This window comes from Struthio camelus, chromosome 6 (genome assembly GCF_040807025.1).
Source record: "Struthio camelus isolate bStrCam1 chromosome 6, bStrCam1.hap1, whole genome shotgun sequence".
Classification (NCBI taxonomy): domain Eukaryota; kingdom Metazoa; phylum Chordata; class Aves; order Struthioniformes; family Struthionidae; genus Struthio; species Struthio camelus.
In genome coordinates, this window is record NC_090947.1 from 5,825,386 (window position 1) to 5,842,094 (window position 16,709).

A 16,709-nucleotide genomic window follows, 5' to 3' on the forward strand; every position below is an offset into this window, starting at 1 on the left:
TGCTAATAGTTTATTTAACAACACAACTGTAAAAGCTTGCTTTTTTTTTTTTTTTTCTTTTTTTAAATTAACAGAGCTGTTCTCTGGCACAAGCTCCTGTCACTAAGCCTTTAGGAAAGATAATACTTTGCAGTGCTGGCTTAGCTTGCTTTGTCCATTCCCAAAGTAACCTTATCTAATTAAAGTCTCTATGCTGAGTACAATACTTTGAGGCATTCTTGGTTTTGTCTGACTTTAGGTCCTAAATCTGGAGCTGAAAAGAAACATCTTTTTTGTTTGGCTAGCTGTACGTTCCCTTTTCCCCGCTCGGGGTTTTGGGTTTTTTTTTTTTTTTTAATTTAATCATTTGAGTTTGAGATTTTTCTGCCCTGTGTTAGCTTTAAAATAGAGAAAAAGATTTAGTGCTTGAAGTAGACGCTAACATACTTATTTCTACTGTCCAGTGTTTAAAAAGCTCGCTTGGTCACGCTTAAGTACGTGTGCTTCTTAGCAGGAGCTCATGATTTAGGGAGTCAGTGCAAGTGTGTAGAGTCAAAAGGTGAATACGCAGATAATTATAAATGGCGAAACGCACATTGGGCTTATATTTGTCACTAGCCGGTTGTAGTCATGTGTGTCTGTGCTGCAGTCACCCCCCCGCCCCACACACTCACACACAAAAAATTTAAGTCCGCTTGCTTGTGCGAGGCCGAGACCGCCATGCAGAGGGCAAAATGCGTTTAGATACCGCGGAAGTCCAGAGACTCCTGTTTAACTGACTGCTCTTGTGTGCAAGTCTCTGCATCGCGGCAACCAGATTGCTACTGTCCGATACCACCGCTTTAGGCCTGCCTAAGCCTGGTTTGATAATCTTTCCTAAAGGATGCATTTTGATTACTGTTAGCTGAATCTGCGAACGGAGCCCGGAGTCTGAAGCATGACAGTTGCAGTTGTGCAGGACAACTCTAACTTTTCTCAGAAGCGTTAAGCTAAGTGTACAAAGGTGTCAGGGATGTTATCTTGTCTACTGGGAAGTAACGGTAATACCAGAAAACTGCCGACAAACCTACCAGGAGAGGGGAGCAGGAGCACTACCTGGAGAAGAGGCTTCCCGAGCCACCAGTAACGCGTGGAAGTGGTTGGCTGGTGGGCATCAGGCACCAACCTCAGTGGGAGGTCTTGTGGCTGTCCGGTCTTTGCTTTTTATGGGCGCCCTTCTGTTCGATAGCTGCCTCTCAGATTAGCTATACTAAATGTAAAAGCTGTTAATCAATAGGGCAAACGCGTGACTAAAATTAGCTGTCGTCCCGCAGGCCTGCAGTTTAAACAAGTGGCAGGAAACCAGTGATTTGGCAGATCGAGAGAGTTGTTTACCTCAGTTTAAATCAGTAGGAAACAGAAATTCATGCTGATTTTAAATAGATATAAAGAGTATTTGATTATTTAAGGTGCAATGTGCTATCGCATCAGGTTGTGTCTGTGGCAAGAAAGGAGCAGACTATGGATGACTTTGTGATGAACGTTTTCATGTCATCTCTGCCACTGAACTGTAGCACTGTAGGTGAATATTTGAATTCCTGGCCGAAGGCTTTCAGCATCTCTTCAGCTGCTCTTCAGCATTATTGAGGAATAATACTTGCTCGCATGTGGCCTCCAAGAATATCAAAGAGAAGCTGGTGATGTGGTGGATAAAACACATCAACTGCACAGTTTTAAATACAGCAGGGAGTGAAAAGAAAGACTTTAGACTTGATAAGAAACTTGCTGCCTTCTTTTATGTTGTCATCCTGAAACTGAAGCTATCATTCCTGAATACAGAGAAACGTGTGAAAGGAAGGGGTTTTGCCTGTTTGTTCAGATAGCGAAAGTAAAACAGAGAAGAAAAAACATATGTATTTTTTTTTTCCTAATGCAAACTCTTTACATATCTCGGTTATGGGCATTTCAAAATGTTACAAAAGGTGATGATGATGGTTAATCAGGTCCTTAAAGTGTATCGTGAAACTTTAAAAAGAAAACCACAAACTCTTTTATCAATTCCGGTGAGCTCATGTTCAGCTTACTGGAAAGAGGTTTGTGCCCCAATTTCCTATTATTACTTCATGATGTTCTTGGGAAGATTGCGGGAGCCTTTGTATTTTCTTCAGTGCATCTGCAGTGGTTTAAGATGTAATTATTTCCAGCTAATAATAATGACCTGGAGTTGCAGAGGTATAGCATATATATTTATATATGGCACACTTTCCCATTTGCTGCCCTTACTAGCTACACCATGATGTCTGGCAGTGATTTAAACCAGCAAAGCAAGGATTGCTAGAGGACATCTGTACGAGCTCTCTTCTAAGAGCTCTCTTCCTCCCTCTCCTTCCGGTTGAGTCAACGGGCATATGTTGGAATTTACACTAGATGTGTGAGCTACTTTGATAAAAACATAGCGTTAATTTTGTCCAGCAAGGGTGTAATCATTTTAAGGCAACTGAAGAAAGTTTTGGAGTGATGTGACAGATAGCAGAATGGCAATTTTTCATGAGAGCTGTGCTTCAGGGTAGCTAATTCATCCTCAGAACATCCCACCGTGGTTTGACCAAGGCTCTGTAACAGGTGAGGTGCTCAGGAAATGAATGAGTGCTTACGTCTGATATCTGATGGGCGAGAACCTCGTTGAATTAGGGCCCTAGCTGGTAAAAACATATAGGTGTCTAAAGCCCAGCTGCAGTAAAGCGCTTACGCAAATGGCCAGCGTGAGATACATGCTTCTGCCCTATTGATTTGCGCTGTACCCAGTGGATGTAAGTGTGTGATTGGAGTTGAATGTTTGTTGGAAAATGTTGGGACAGACTGAGTGTCTTCAACAAATGGTGGCATAAACTACGGTTTTGGTGTCGTTTCCCCAAACCTTTGCGAGTCTCTCAGGTTTCTTCCCGAAAGAAAAGTTGGGGTGTTTTGTTACACTCCCAATCCCAGCTGTCTAGTGCAAATATGCATGTTTAATATTAACATAATTTTTGTGTGTGTGCATGAACGTATGGAGTGAAGGGAGAGGGTAAGAAATTGAGTTTCTGTTTAAACAAACAAAAAAAAAAGAAAAAAGACAAACCCTTTAATTTTTTGCACCAAAGAAATCTCAGGAATTAGTTTTATGGAGAACGCAAATTTGCTTATTTCTCCCTTTTTCATGGGGTGAGATTTTTCTGTTTGTTACCTCCCAAATCTTTGTAGGCCTGATTCTTATTTCCATCGAATCTCTTTATACCATTTTAGCAATTCAAAGCACCCTTTAAAAAGGGATTTGAATTAAAATGTAATATAAGCAAAAGATTTGGTATAAAGCAAAGACCTGAATGTCTATCCAAGACAGATTGTTATGATCGGTTCTTAATACTTATATGGATTGGACCTTACTAAAAATAAGTGCAAAACCATAGAGATAAATACCACAAAACCACAGCTCTGGATCTAAATTTTGAACAGAGCTCATCTTGTATGAAGGATAAAACCCCTAAGGTTCAGAACTTTATGAAAATCAGGCTGCTTTAGTCACCTCAAGCTGATGCTGCAAAAGGGAAGTGCCCAAAATCACTACTGGAAGCTTTACCTGTCTTACATAAGAAGCGGCCTCTAACTTCAATAAATTCCATGCAAGGGTATTAGTGTGGAGCATCCCTACGTAAAACAGCGCTGCTGCAAAGAGTGGGATAGGGGCTTCCTGCGTCTTCTGACTTTTTTTTTTTGACAGCTCTTTCCCTTCCATTTGCCCTTCTAGGTGAACGCCCCTTCCACTGTAACCAATGTGGAGCTTCTTTTACCCAGAAGGGGAACCTGCTGAGGCACATCAAGTTGCACTCTGGGGAGAAACCGTTCAAATGTCCCTTCTGCAGCTATGCCTGCCGACGGAGGGACGCCCTCACAGGACACCTCAGGACGCACTCTGGTGAGCCTGCCTTGTCTGCTCTTCCCGGTTGTGTCTTTTCTTGTCACTGTTCAGGTGAAGTGAGCTGTGAAGCTAACTGCCTATTCCTGGTGGCTCTGGGTCGGTACCATCCTCTTCAGATAATGCAGATCTGAACTTTGGGAAAGCCTTGGTGTGCAAATCAGAAAAGTTGTGGTTCAGCCCCACCTCTCCTTTTGTGTAACTGAGCTCCTCTGCTGATGCTATCACACTTCCCTTTGAACGTCTCCTTGGGTGTATCCAGACTTTGCTGTCAGATTGTTTTGACATTGCAGGCCCCAAAGTGGCTGTGAAATTCCAAAGATCACAAAGAATAAATTCTTGTTTTTGGAAGTGTACTTCACAGTTCAAACCTACTTCTTCATCTAATAAATGCCATATCCTGGTAAAGTTGGGACTTGCTTGTCTTTCAGAATCCTAATTGTGTTTTTGATTCAGTTGCATCTTACTGTAAAGTCCTAATTCATGGCAGCTACAGCACTAACTCTAGAGGAGAAGGTGGGGGAGAGAGACTGGATTTTTCCTTGCCATCAGTCTACTCGATATAATTTCTTGACATGTTCTAAAGAAACAGCTATCACGTGTCTGCGTGTTAGTAGTCATCTTGGTAGTCCTGATGATCAGGATCGGACTTGTTTCTAGTGCCCATACGCTAAACCAAGGGGCTGTATCCTCCTCACTTACTCATTTGTGTAGGGTTTTTGAGTAAGATCTTAACTTGCTGTGTTTTTGTCTCCTAGGATGTTCAACTTTTCTGTCCAGACCATTTATAGGAGACTGTTTTTCATTGTTGAATGAGCAGAGATAATTGGACTGGTTAGAACTAACAGTATTACAGATGAACTTTTTTAAGGTGTTAGCAAATGTGTGACTACTGAAACACAGTGGTTGAAGTGCGGCCACAGACAAAACTCTGCATGTGAAAATGTCATCATGGAGCTTCCTGACTCTATGCGCGTTTCTTCTAAAGGATCGGCCTCAATTCAGTAGAGTTTACTGTTTTATAAGAACGTTAGATTCGTTTTTGGATACAGAGTTGCCCTTACGTGTCCCGGAATCAGAAAGGATAAAGTAGTAAGATTCTCCAGGTGGATTTCTGAGAATGAAGGTATTGGTGCTAACATACTTCTGAAAGAATGCCTGAGCTTCCAAGGAGTGCAAGGATGGGACTAGGCTGAGAGAGAATCGCTTGAGCGTTGTCAGCTGAGAGGATTTGATTTGAAAGTCAGAAGGGAAAGCGTCTGTAGAACAGTGGGTTGTAATTTCACACATCTGACCATAACCATAGTTTCAACTTGAAATTTAGTAAAAAAGAAAACATGATAAAAATATTCACAATTTAAAAAAAATAAAGGGGATCATGACATAAAATAACCGACATTACAAAACATGGACATTGTGGTTGAAGATTGTTTTCATAATACGAATATAGATTTTGTTACCTAGATACAGCCATTGATAGAGATTGTTCACGTTTCCTGTGTTAGAAGTGTATGGCTGATCTTTGTGATTTTTGCATGAAGATAAACATAGTTAAGATGTGGGATTTTCAAAAAGCGTCCAAGTTGCTTAGGCATACAAGTCCCACTGGAGGTCTTTCCCTAAGTGAGTTAGCTGTGCTCGGCTGTGCTCACTTTGTAATATTATGTTTTATTTTCAGTGGAGAGAGTGTCATCACTCTAGCTAATCAGGCACATCAGGTCTGAGCAGAGGTCCAGGAGGGGCAGACAAGTGCTCCTACAATACTCTCCAAGGTGGTTCTTAGAGTAGCGCTGACAGATGAAGAGTTAAAAATCCTGGGATATTGCCCTAAAACCTGACAGCCACCTGCATGAAAGTAGAATGCCAATCTGAATATGAGCTTGCAAGTTAAGGTGTCTTTCTGTCCCTGCTGCATAAGCAGCTTTGCTTGGATTATGCCCACATATGTGAATGGTTTATGGAGAAGATGGGTAGGCATTCCCTAAAGATTTTAAACCATTTCATAGTAGGGTGCTATCCAAGCACTTTCTGCTTTAAGGAAATAAACATCATACTCTGTAAGGAGACCTTGAAGGTATGACAAAATCTACTAAACTTCACCACATCTTCAGCTCTTCTGCCATTTCAAACCAGAAAAGAGGATATCTGATAGATGAAATTTAGAACGAAAAGGATGAAAATTATGTTGAAATATGAGACTTCACTATTATTTTAATCTTGTGCATTTATATCTAATGGAGGTGAGTGTGAATGTATTTTTATATTTTTAAGAGGAAAGCTCTTTAGGTCAGATCCTCAGTTGATGTATATTGGAATTATATCCCTTAAGTAGAGAAAGTACTGTTATTTTGCACCAGCTGAGAATCTGGCACGTAATTTCAAAAATGTAAAAAAAAAAAGAAATTATTTTTTATCTTGTATATCCCTTTCCTCTTTGAATAAGAGAATGCTATTAATCGAAAAACCCCACGTTTTTCTTCCCAAGAATGTTTTAATGTTTTAAAAGACTCATTCTTTATGGAAGGCAGACTACACAAGTAAAGAATTGAAGAATTTTGTATCTCTCTTTTTTTTTTTTTTTCTCCTCTCAGGTAGTTCAGTCTGTGAATTTGAGAGCACTTTATTTGTGTCACCACTTAGTCAGTTATACTCTCACTACTGCCAGTTAGTCAATTTTTCCTGTGCTTAGCGCAGGCTTTTGCATACAACAAGACGGGAGAGGTGAAAAAATAGGGAAATATAATTACAAACAGAAATTATCAGAAGCATCTCAGAGATATTTGTAATAGCTGAAACTACTATTAATTGAAGAAAAAAAATTAATTGGAAAGTTTCTCCCCCTCCTTTCCTTTTTTAGGGGGGGATATTTTTGCTCATGCTTTTTAATAATATTTCCTATATATTTCAAAGTGTTTGCAGGCATCACAATCTACATTGTGCCTCCCTTTCTCATGTAGAATATGTTTTAACTATATAGGTGTTCCCAGAACAAGAGGTTAGTAAAGTGTTGCTTCGTATGTGTCATGCTGGCCCTGTTTAGCCCTAAATAGTTAAGGACTCACCTTGCAGTTATTTACTCCTGCAGTTATTTACCTTTTACTGATATATACAGTTCTGATGAACTTTGTGTCTATATTTTCCTCCCACATAGAGCTTCTTTGGTTTAAGGAATATAGTGATGCCTTCAGAACATCAGTAGGATAATGCCTGGGGAGAGCGGGCATGAGACCGAAGGTACTCGTTGGACTTCCAGGAGTTGTTTTCAGAATGAACTCTGTAGTCCCACAACACAGATGGTACATGAGAGGTGCCTGGGTGGGCTTGCAGGACAGGGGTCTAAAGGCATGCTCTACAGAACTGGGACAAAACTTGGGAGCCCTGTCCTGCAGGACATACTTGACCAACCAGCAGGGATTGGCTTCACCTTGCCTAACTTGTCGTCTTCAAAGAGGAAGACGTTCAGTCAAAGCTAATCTCCTGGGGACGGCTGCAAAGTACCTTCCATCTCCCCCCAAGGCATGCCCATATCCCCCCATCATCTCTAGAACTGGACAACTAGATGCAGGCAGCTGTAAGCCAGGTGAGGTGAATCCTGCTGTGGGTGACTAATGAACAAAGCAGAAGTTTTAGGGAGGAAGGTTAACATGAGAGCTAAATCTGGTGGATAAAGCACCTAAATGATGTCCTTGTACTTGGGAAGAAATGACTTATGACCTGATGCTGTTTTACCCTGAAAAGCCAGGTGTCCTCAAGTGGGCACGTAAAATGAGCAATTATGTTTTGACATGAATTTCTCATGTGTAAAATGGAGACAAGTCAGCCCTCTCCTCGTGACACTATTGTAAATGTAAGTTCTTTGATAGTTATGAAGAAAATCAAAACTATAATCATGAGCAATCTAGAAAAGCTCATAGAAAACATTAATGCGTTAGTTTTTAGAGTAGGATTTGGCTGGGGATAGGATCACATGCTGAGGGTAAACAAAATACAGGCTAGGTTTTCATTAAGTGAGAACCATCTATCCATCCTTTGCACTAAGCAAGGATGGTCCTGTGGAGAAATTTTTACATGATTCTGTAATTAAAAGACTGTCTGATCATGCATACACACAGACAGCCCAAATGAAGCCTTCTCAGGCAACTTTAATTCTAGATCTTCCTGATTTTTCGGTCTTTATCTTGGCCACTTTAATCACGTTCCCTTGCTGTGGGAGTATATAAGTGGTATTCATATATGAAAGCAGTTTTACTGTTTATTTCTTCCTAAAAACTGAATAGTCAGATCATTATTTCTTCCTGTCACAGAAGCTTTTCCTCATGATACATTTTAAAATTGCTTCCAAGCTACTTCTTTCCTGTTTAGAAAATGATTTTTCCCTTTTCTGCTTTTAACAAATACTTACTTTTTCCTCCCCCTCTTCTTCCTGCGTTGCTGCTGCACATTGTTTGTTATTGCCCAGCTCTTCAATAGCGCTGAACTAATGGTATCATTTTATTTGCAAAAGAAAAGCAGTGAAGCATTTGTTTTGGAAAGAAAGGCCTAGACAAAAACTCCCAACAGCACGATCTTAGCAAAGCATGTACAACGTACAAGATAAGCAGCATGTCTCATTAATAAGGAAGATGCCCCAATTATGGAAAGGTAGCTTAGTAACTCTTTTTACATTTCTCGGTTTGCAAGTCTCTTTTTCTCTTTATTTTTTCCCCCGTGAGAACTTTCTTTTCAGCTCCTCATGTATCTTAGTGAGCCGCACTAGACATCCCACACGCCTACAGTTAATATTTTCCTGTAGGGCCTTCAGTGTTGCCCATGGCTCTCGGCAGTAGAACCTTTTCTTAGGGTAGGGGAGCAGTGATGTTTGTGGGTGCGACTGTGTGCTCGGAGGCAGAGGGAACCTGCTTCCTAATTCTGACAAAGCACCTGACTCGGTATGTATTTGAGAGAGTCAGCCCACCTATGAGTGTCTCGGTCCGGCTGAAAAACTGGATGAACAAGCACAGTGCTGAAAAACACACTGTGCGTGAAGCCCTGCCTGTCGAAAACCAATGGGAATTACTGTAACAGTGGTAAAGGTGGTTCTTAAGAATAATGAACGGTTTGTTTTAAACTGCTGTTTTCATTTTGAAGAGACTTTTACCACTATTAACACCTCCACCTTCAAAAGGCCCAGGCGAAGTCAGTATCTGCTCCGTAACCACATTTTTGAGGATGGGAACATCCTAATTAGAAGAATCTTGGGACCTGAAGTTCTCATTACTCTCTGGGCTGAACTGACTTAAAACACATTGTGAATGGGAAAAAAAGTTACATACGAACACGTAGGACGCCATCTAAAAAACAAAGCGAGTATGTGAAGGGGCAGAGGGGGTATTTTGCATACAGATCCTAGTTTGGCAAATAAGTTAGCAAACAGCATCTTTCCCCTGTTGTGATGAGCCAGTGGGCATTTATTCTGTTGATCAGATACTTGGAACTCTCTTTATTCAGGCAGAGCTTTTCTTCCTCTCAAGTTTTCTTACACTTTCAGTTAAACTCAGTGGAATTAATCTCGTCACAAAATCATTTTATTTTCTTATCAGACACCAGGTTCTAAACTGTTATTAGCGTGTACACAGTCCTGAAGCAGCTCTGCTTTCTCATTAATGCTCCCAGTACCTAGAGGCCTCCATTGGGTGTTGCAGAGTCTCTAAAATCGTTCATATTCTACTTTCACTATTGTTTGCATGTCTATTTTTGGAAGGTAAGAAGATCAAAATAGATACAAGGGTAGGATTTTGCTAGATACACCAGGACTTTCATCCTCTGCACATCCAAATGTGAAGTGTAAACCTCCGCCTAGCCAGCCTGTGTCCCATGTTTCACCAAAGCCCCATCTGAACCAGATCCTTGAAGTGATGTGGTCATTTTAACCTCTAGAGCACTACTGTGACAAGTGTTAGTATCAGCTATATGAAAAGATCGTCTTTTATGTGCCCAGAATTATCTCGGTATACAAGCTTTGTCACGCTAAGCCTTTTCTGCAGGGCATAATTATCACTGAGAAACCAGCTTTGACATAAAGGTGCGACAAGGTCATGGTATCTCCCAGAAAAAAGTGTTCTTGGACTTTGTTTTTGGGGGGAACTTGTTCTGAAAAGATACAGTTCCACCCAAAGCAAGAAGTATTCACTTTCTTTTGCTTGTTGTACCTTTAAAAGTCCTCAAATTCCATGAAGATTCCCTCGCAGCTGCAGTAGTTATGAATCAATCTTCAACTGTAAAACCCAAGAGATCTGTTTCCTACAGATAACACAGAGAAATAGCAGAAGTGGTCCTGGTGAGCCAAGGTAAATGTGCTACGTACCAGCCTCATGAATCTCTCTCTTGTAGGAGCGGGTATCAACTTTTATTTTTTTATTTTTTGGGGCAAGGGAGAGATGACAGGGGAACAGCAGCTGTACAGCTCCCTGCCTCCCGCATTGCCTCAGCCCCAGTGTAAGCAGGAGGTGTCCTGTTACTTTAGCACTTCAGAGCTGCTTGCAGATTGGCTGAATAGGGAGAGACTCACCTCCTTTGCTAGTGATGAGAGACACCAATACTGTGAGAACATTCTAGTTCCGAGTATTAGTTCACAGCAAGATTGCTAGGTGCTAAGATTTAATCGTGGTATCTGTGAGACGAGTCTCGTGCCTCCCGCTGTGCCACTTGGTGGAAGGTGGCCTTGCTGCGCTTCTGCCACCTGCAGTATTACCAGCAAGTGCTCCCTTCTTCAGCAGGGAAGAGCAGAAGAGAGAGGAGGTCTGGATGAAGGTTGCACTGCCTCTTCCTTTCCCTGTTTTTCCAAGTTTCCTCTCCTTAACGAAGCAGGGTAGCAGAGCTACTGTGTCTTCAGTGTCAGGGTAAGTCTCTGGACCCTTGACAAGGAAAGGTTTTGTGCTACAGTAGGAGGTCCTGCCCTCCAAAATGCAGAAGTTGGAGTCCTAATGCCCCCAGTACTGCAGCCTCCACCCCTGCCCTTACGTGCAGACCCCCTGAACCCGCTGTTGTGTTGCCTCATCCGGAAGGTCTAACAGCACCACAGTACTTAGGGGTGGCAAGGTCCTTGTTTGGATGGCATCAGCGTGGTGTAGGATTCACGTAGGACCGTCCCTCATTAGTTTTGACTTGTCTCTTTCTTCTTTGCGTGCCATGCCTGTCCCAGGATGGAAGAGCGTGTTTGGTACAGGACTGCTGACATCTAGTTTTCTGTCTCCCCTCCGTGTTAACAGTTCGCATCCTGGCCTTGGCAGCCAGATTCTGTTTCTCTTTGTGTAACTCAGGCCGTACAGCTGGAACGGAGCACCCGGTCCTGCCCTCTTGGGCTGCTCTTTGAAGAGAAAATGGACATTTCTCCAGCACTGGGTGATGTTAGCTTTTATGCCAGCCATCCTGCTCTGAAAAAACAAACGAGATGGTGACTTTCTCTTTCCTCTGGGCTTTTATCCTGCCACTCTACAGTGTGTGTGATTTCACTAGCATCCAAAAGGCAGATAAATGTGACCAGACTTCTGCTTATGGAGCAGCAGTCCTTCTAAACAGCATGCCTAACCTATTCTGTAAACATCAGGAGAGGCTGTTTCTGTTGCTTGCCTAGGGACACTTCCATCTGCTTTTTTATAGCTGTGACTCTCATCCTGATATTTAATCCAGACTATCCTTTCATTGGCTGCAGATTATTGTTCTTCCTAACACTGTCTTCCTTGACTATGAATGATTCCTTTACTCACTTCACATTGTGATAGCATTTATAGTCTCTATAGTCGTATGTCCGGCATTGCTTCTGTCCTAATGCTATCCTATCTTTATCTTTCAATCTTCGTATCTTTTTTTTCAATACTAATTTTGAATTTTTGCTGCTACTCTGTACTGATTTGTGAAGTTGTCTGAGGTGACTTTCATGCCTTGGAAACGTGGGCCAGTGTAGATGCAGACCTTTTAACCTTGTGCCTGCCTCAGTTGTCTATCAGTGGAATCACCATGACAAGGTTAGGAAGTGCTCTTATCCTGGTGAGAGGACAAGATGCACAAATGATTGTAAGGCACATGGATATTGCTGTAAGGAAGGTCATGTAAGTACGTAGCAGAGTATTCTAGTGCTGCGTAGCATTGCATATTATCTCCTTAGTTTTTACTTATCCTTTGTGCAATAGTGAAATGAGATAATTACAAAGTGGAAGGAATAATAACTTTGTATTGTTACCATAACCACTGAGGTATTATACCCTGATACCTGGATGATTATCTTAGACACAATAGTAAGGTGATTATTAATAATACTGAAGGACGTACTACTTAGCCTGCAATTTTTGCGTCTTGTCTCTTTTATGAACCCTATCTATTTCATCCGCCCAAAGCCTGTGTAAAGTGGATATGTGGTGTTGCCTTGTTGCTATCTTTTTTTCAGTGGTTGGAAAAGGAAATAGAAAAAAAACCTTTGAGACCTAATTTGCAAAATCAGGTACTTGAGCGCCAGGATAGTTGAATTTGAACTACATGTCTTTCCGCACCAGAACCACTGTGGACAGGCAGTCAGATGAGGGACTAATAGCTTAGATTTTTCAAAATGCATAGTCTCTTTACTCTTTTAATTGTAAGCCTTCAAAATCAGACCTTTTCTAGCCTAGTTTTCCTTGCCGTTAGGGATTATGACACAAAGCCAATATTTATGTGCTCAGAGTGGCGCCTAACTTTATAAACCTGGATTTTAAGTTCATAAGTGCAACTGTAATCACAGGAGTTGTAGCCAGCCTTGAAAGAGTCTTTGGATTTTGGATGTCTCCTTGCCTTAGGAGAACCTTGAGGGACGTGCAGCAGTGAGTCACGAGTCCTTCTGCTCCAGAGGCAGTCTTCCAAGGTAGCTGCAGTTGGTTTTGCAGAATAGACATCCAAGATGGGGACTATGAACTTTCTCGTGCATTTGAGATTAGAGCACAGTTTTCACTTGACAAAGCCACGTCTGAGCAAAACAAGAACGCTTCTTGCGTGTACTCTACTTGAGGAGCAGAGTACCGCAGCAGCCCTGAAACTGAAAAGAATATTTTTCTTTTCCCTGGAGAAGATGATTTTTAAGGGAAAGCTCATTTGCATATGGCCTATGAGGAAAGGAAATCCAGCGTTTGGAGCTGGACTTTGTCAGTGTGTGAGGGGATGCGTGAAGCCTTTCAGTTTAAGAAAGTTTGAGCTTCGAATCAAACACTGATTTGAGGTCGTCTTTCCTTGCTATCTCAGCTGCCCTTATGGGACAATGTAAAATGGAGAACTGCGACTGGCTCCTTTGATAATATACAAGTGCCTTAAGGTGCGAGGGAAGTAGTTTTGCCCTCTGGAAGGGAAACCAAGAGAAACTAAATGGGGGCAAAAATAATCCAGTCAACACACTGCTGTGGCAGAGCTGAAGAAAGCTGCTACTGATGGGTTCTCCTGAGCTCTCAGCAACCTGTAATTATGAATTGGCTTACAGCTCAGACATTGACAGATATCACTCAAGAAAGAAAATGAAAATGTCTAGGGTTTTTTTAATGGTGAACCTGTGCTGAACTCTGCGTGGCTCTCCTCCTATTTGTAACCCTCTGTGAAGTTCAAGGAAATTTATCCTGGAGGTTTCCCATGAGAGGGAACTGTGTTTTTACCTGACTAAAGCTCTCTGGATATTTTCCCATTTTCTGTTTGATCTAAGTGTGAACTCTCTCCACCCTCCACCCCTCCTTCCTTTCTGGAGTAGTTAGGGAGGTTGATTAGACCGAGGATTACACAAGCCATGCCAGTTGCACACATGTTTTGCATAACTGCACGGTGCTGATTTCAGACACGGTGCCCCAAGTTCCCTCCATGCTTTGCAACAGAGAGACAAGATCTCTATCTTCATTCCTGAAGCTGGAGAAATGCTGTTGAGGCCCTGCCTATTGAAACTTCACGGAGAGCACCTGGTTGGGGCACTCCCCGACCATACGGTTCTCTGTGCGCTGCAAAACACGCGCTTTTGGAAAAGCCACTACTTAAACGTTGTTCATTCTTTTTTATGTTAAATACGCAAGAGTGGCTGGACCTTTACGCAAAGTGCCGTGACCGGCTGGTTGGGCAACATCACTCAGTAGGGTTTTAAACGTCAGGCCACAGAGCTCCCCGGGATGCCTGCTGTGTGTCCCAAGATTCCTCCTGTCCTGTCTGATATTACGGGAAGGGGAATGTGCTCCGTAAGCACGTGTGCTTTCCCTCGCTTCCCCTCAGGTGGGAAGCCTGAATGCTCTCCTGCGCCCCAAGAAGGATGATGGTCCGCAGTTAGGGTTCTGACCAGGGAATTGAGACAACCTCGGCTCCTCGTGGTGATTTTTGGTCTTGTCTTCAAAAGCATTAAAGGCCACCTGGTTGCAGTGAGAGTTAAGGGCTGTAATGCCTTTTGACAGTCTTGGCCTTAGCCTTTCTGCATTTCAGTTCCTTTTGCTGGGAGATAGGTACTTTCTTTCTCCTGCCTCTTTTAAGTTCAGAGCAGAAGGCTTGATAAGCATAGTCTTCCTTCTAAGCAAAGAGATCCTGGACCTCTGGGAGGTACGTACAGCAAGTTAGTGTATTGTGGGGTAGAACTGGCATTGCAGGAAGGCAGAGCCCAGACTAGTGAAGAGCTTCAAGCTCTTCCTGGAGAATAAATCACACGTAAAGGATACGCTGCTGAGGAACTGATGATGAAATTTTTATACAGAAAAGCTTTGTGGGCCATAGACTCTCTCTCACTCAGATACCCTTCATCTGCATGCATTTTTCTCGTCTCCTTGGAGACAGTGGCTTGTGTGAGAGCAGCTAGCCTTGGCTAGAAAAGGCCTGACATTTCTGCTTTGTGGGATGAAGCTGTGCTGCTGAGTTTTCCAACAGCCGTAAAAAGCAGAATTCTCTCATGATCTGATAAGAGCATAAGCAGTTCTGTACAAGGTTATCGAGTGAACATCTCTCTCATGCCTCCCTAGAGACACCCCTCGAGTCCCTGGCCCGACGGAGGTGGGGTTTGAAGACCCTCAAGGGGAGTCTAGCAATCGCCATCCCTCAGATATCAGAAAGGTTAAGGAAATGTCTGCCTTGCCTTTCCTTCTTCCGAAGAGCTGAGTCAGCGGGACTGGCATGTCTGGAACTCGGTGGCACTGAGAGCAGGCAGGCTGCCAGCCGAATTACACACGGCATCCAAGGGGACACGTCACTTCTCACGCCCGCTCTTGCTCTTTTTTTTTTTTTCCCCTTCCTTTCTTTTCTTTTCCCCTCCCCTTAGCAATCTCCACCCTCTCCCTTTTATTTTTCCTTGCTGATCCGTGTAGGTGAGTCAGAGAAACCTGCTCATCCACAACCTGTTCCTTCTTGCCAAATCCTGGAGCAGCCCTCCCAGTTTTTGTTAGGTGTCAGGAATAGGTTATGAAAACAAAACCGATGTAGACAGTGTACTGGGTGGAAAGCACATACCGTAATGAAAATTAAAGGCACAGTAAATATGCCATTCCAATGTGATCCTGATGAAGAATGATGTCTTTTTTAGGAGCCACTTTATTCTGTGTGTCATGTATAATATTACTTTTCTTCCTGTAAAACACCAGGATGGAATGGGGAAATGATTTAAGGCGTAAGTAAGAGCAGGTTTAGGGAGAAATGTCATCTTAATTCCTCTGCGTTTTAAAAGAACGGGAGGAAGGAAATTTTCTAGTGGGAAGATAGGTTGTTCGCCAAAGTGTTTTTGATATCAATTGTAGCTGTACAAATCTGAAGAAACACCACTGAAATCAGTGAAATTCCTCAGAGCTTACACTACTGATGTGCTTCTAACCCCAGCAATTAAAAAATCATGAATCTGGATCCTCCGGATCATGACGCTTAAAAATGAGGAGAGCGAAGGATGATAAATTGGCCTTTCTTTTTATCTACTTTACGATACTTATTTTGTGAGTGAGGAAGGAGGGAGGAAACCTGCCATCTAACTTTTCCCTTTGGTCAGCTGACTCCAGGAGCTGGGACCTGAAGGAAAGCACAGTATCATATCTGGCTTATGATAAAACTGCAGCTGTTAGTAACACTGTAGGATTAGATCTGTCTCAATACCCATAGGTACATTTCTACAGAGCAGCATCAAAGGAGGGATTTTTGGCATGGTGTCTTGGAATGAAGCTGCTTGGCTTCAAAGCGTAGATCATCCACCAATAGAACTGCTTTGTTCGACTTTTATGTGCCACACAGTAAAAGGTCCACGTTGGCTGTATTGTGAAAAATGTATCCCTTAACGTGACTTCATTAGTCTTCTACAAAGGATGAGTTTGTCCCAAGTGCTAATGTTGAGCCAGCTTCAAGACACTGCCAATATCGGTTTGGTTTAGAGACCCGAGAACTCCTCCCTGATCGACGTGAAGCCTGGGACAGATTGGACCTGGCCGATGCGCAGTCCCTGTGATAGGATTGCACCGTTGGCAGAGGGAAGGGAAAGGACCGTTTCGTGTCAGGTAATATACAACTCATAATGAGGGACAGGCCTCGCTCAGGGAGTTCGAGCCCAGAACAGGAAGGTGCGCTGCCCAACCACGTTCTGCAGAGCGTGAACCTAACATACGGACGAAAAAGGACTTGCCAAAAATATTCAGAACGTCAGTGTCAGAAATGGGGCTGAACTCAGATTTCCAGAAACGTTGTCAACCAGTTCAGGTAAAAGACTCTACTTGTCAAGAAAAAGTAGTAAATGTAAGAAATAAATTGAGAAAAGAGTGATTTCTCTTCTCCCAGTACCTCTGAGTATTTAGAGAGCTATTTTGTGTTCTCC

The 16,709-nt window shown here is 42.5% G+C and overlaps 1 protein-coding gene across 24 annotated transcripts in view; it reads left to right on the forward strand.

Annotated features, from left to right (window-relative positions):
* IKZF2 (IKAROS family zinc finger 2) overlaps positions 1-16,709 on the forward strand; it is a 121,295-nt gene that overhangs the window by 68,933 nt on the left and 35,653 nt on the right. For all 24 annotated transcript variants that reach the window (XM_009688673.2, XM_009688674.2, XM_068947901.1 and 21 more), the window contains one exon: positions 3,743-3,910. In XM_009688673.2, the coding sequence (XP_009686968.1) occupies positions 3,743-3,910 (168 nt within the window). The remainder of the gene's footprint in view (positions 1-3,742; positions 3,911-16,709) is intronic.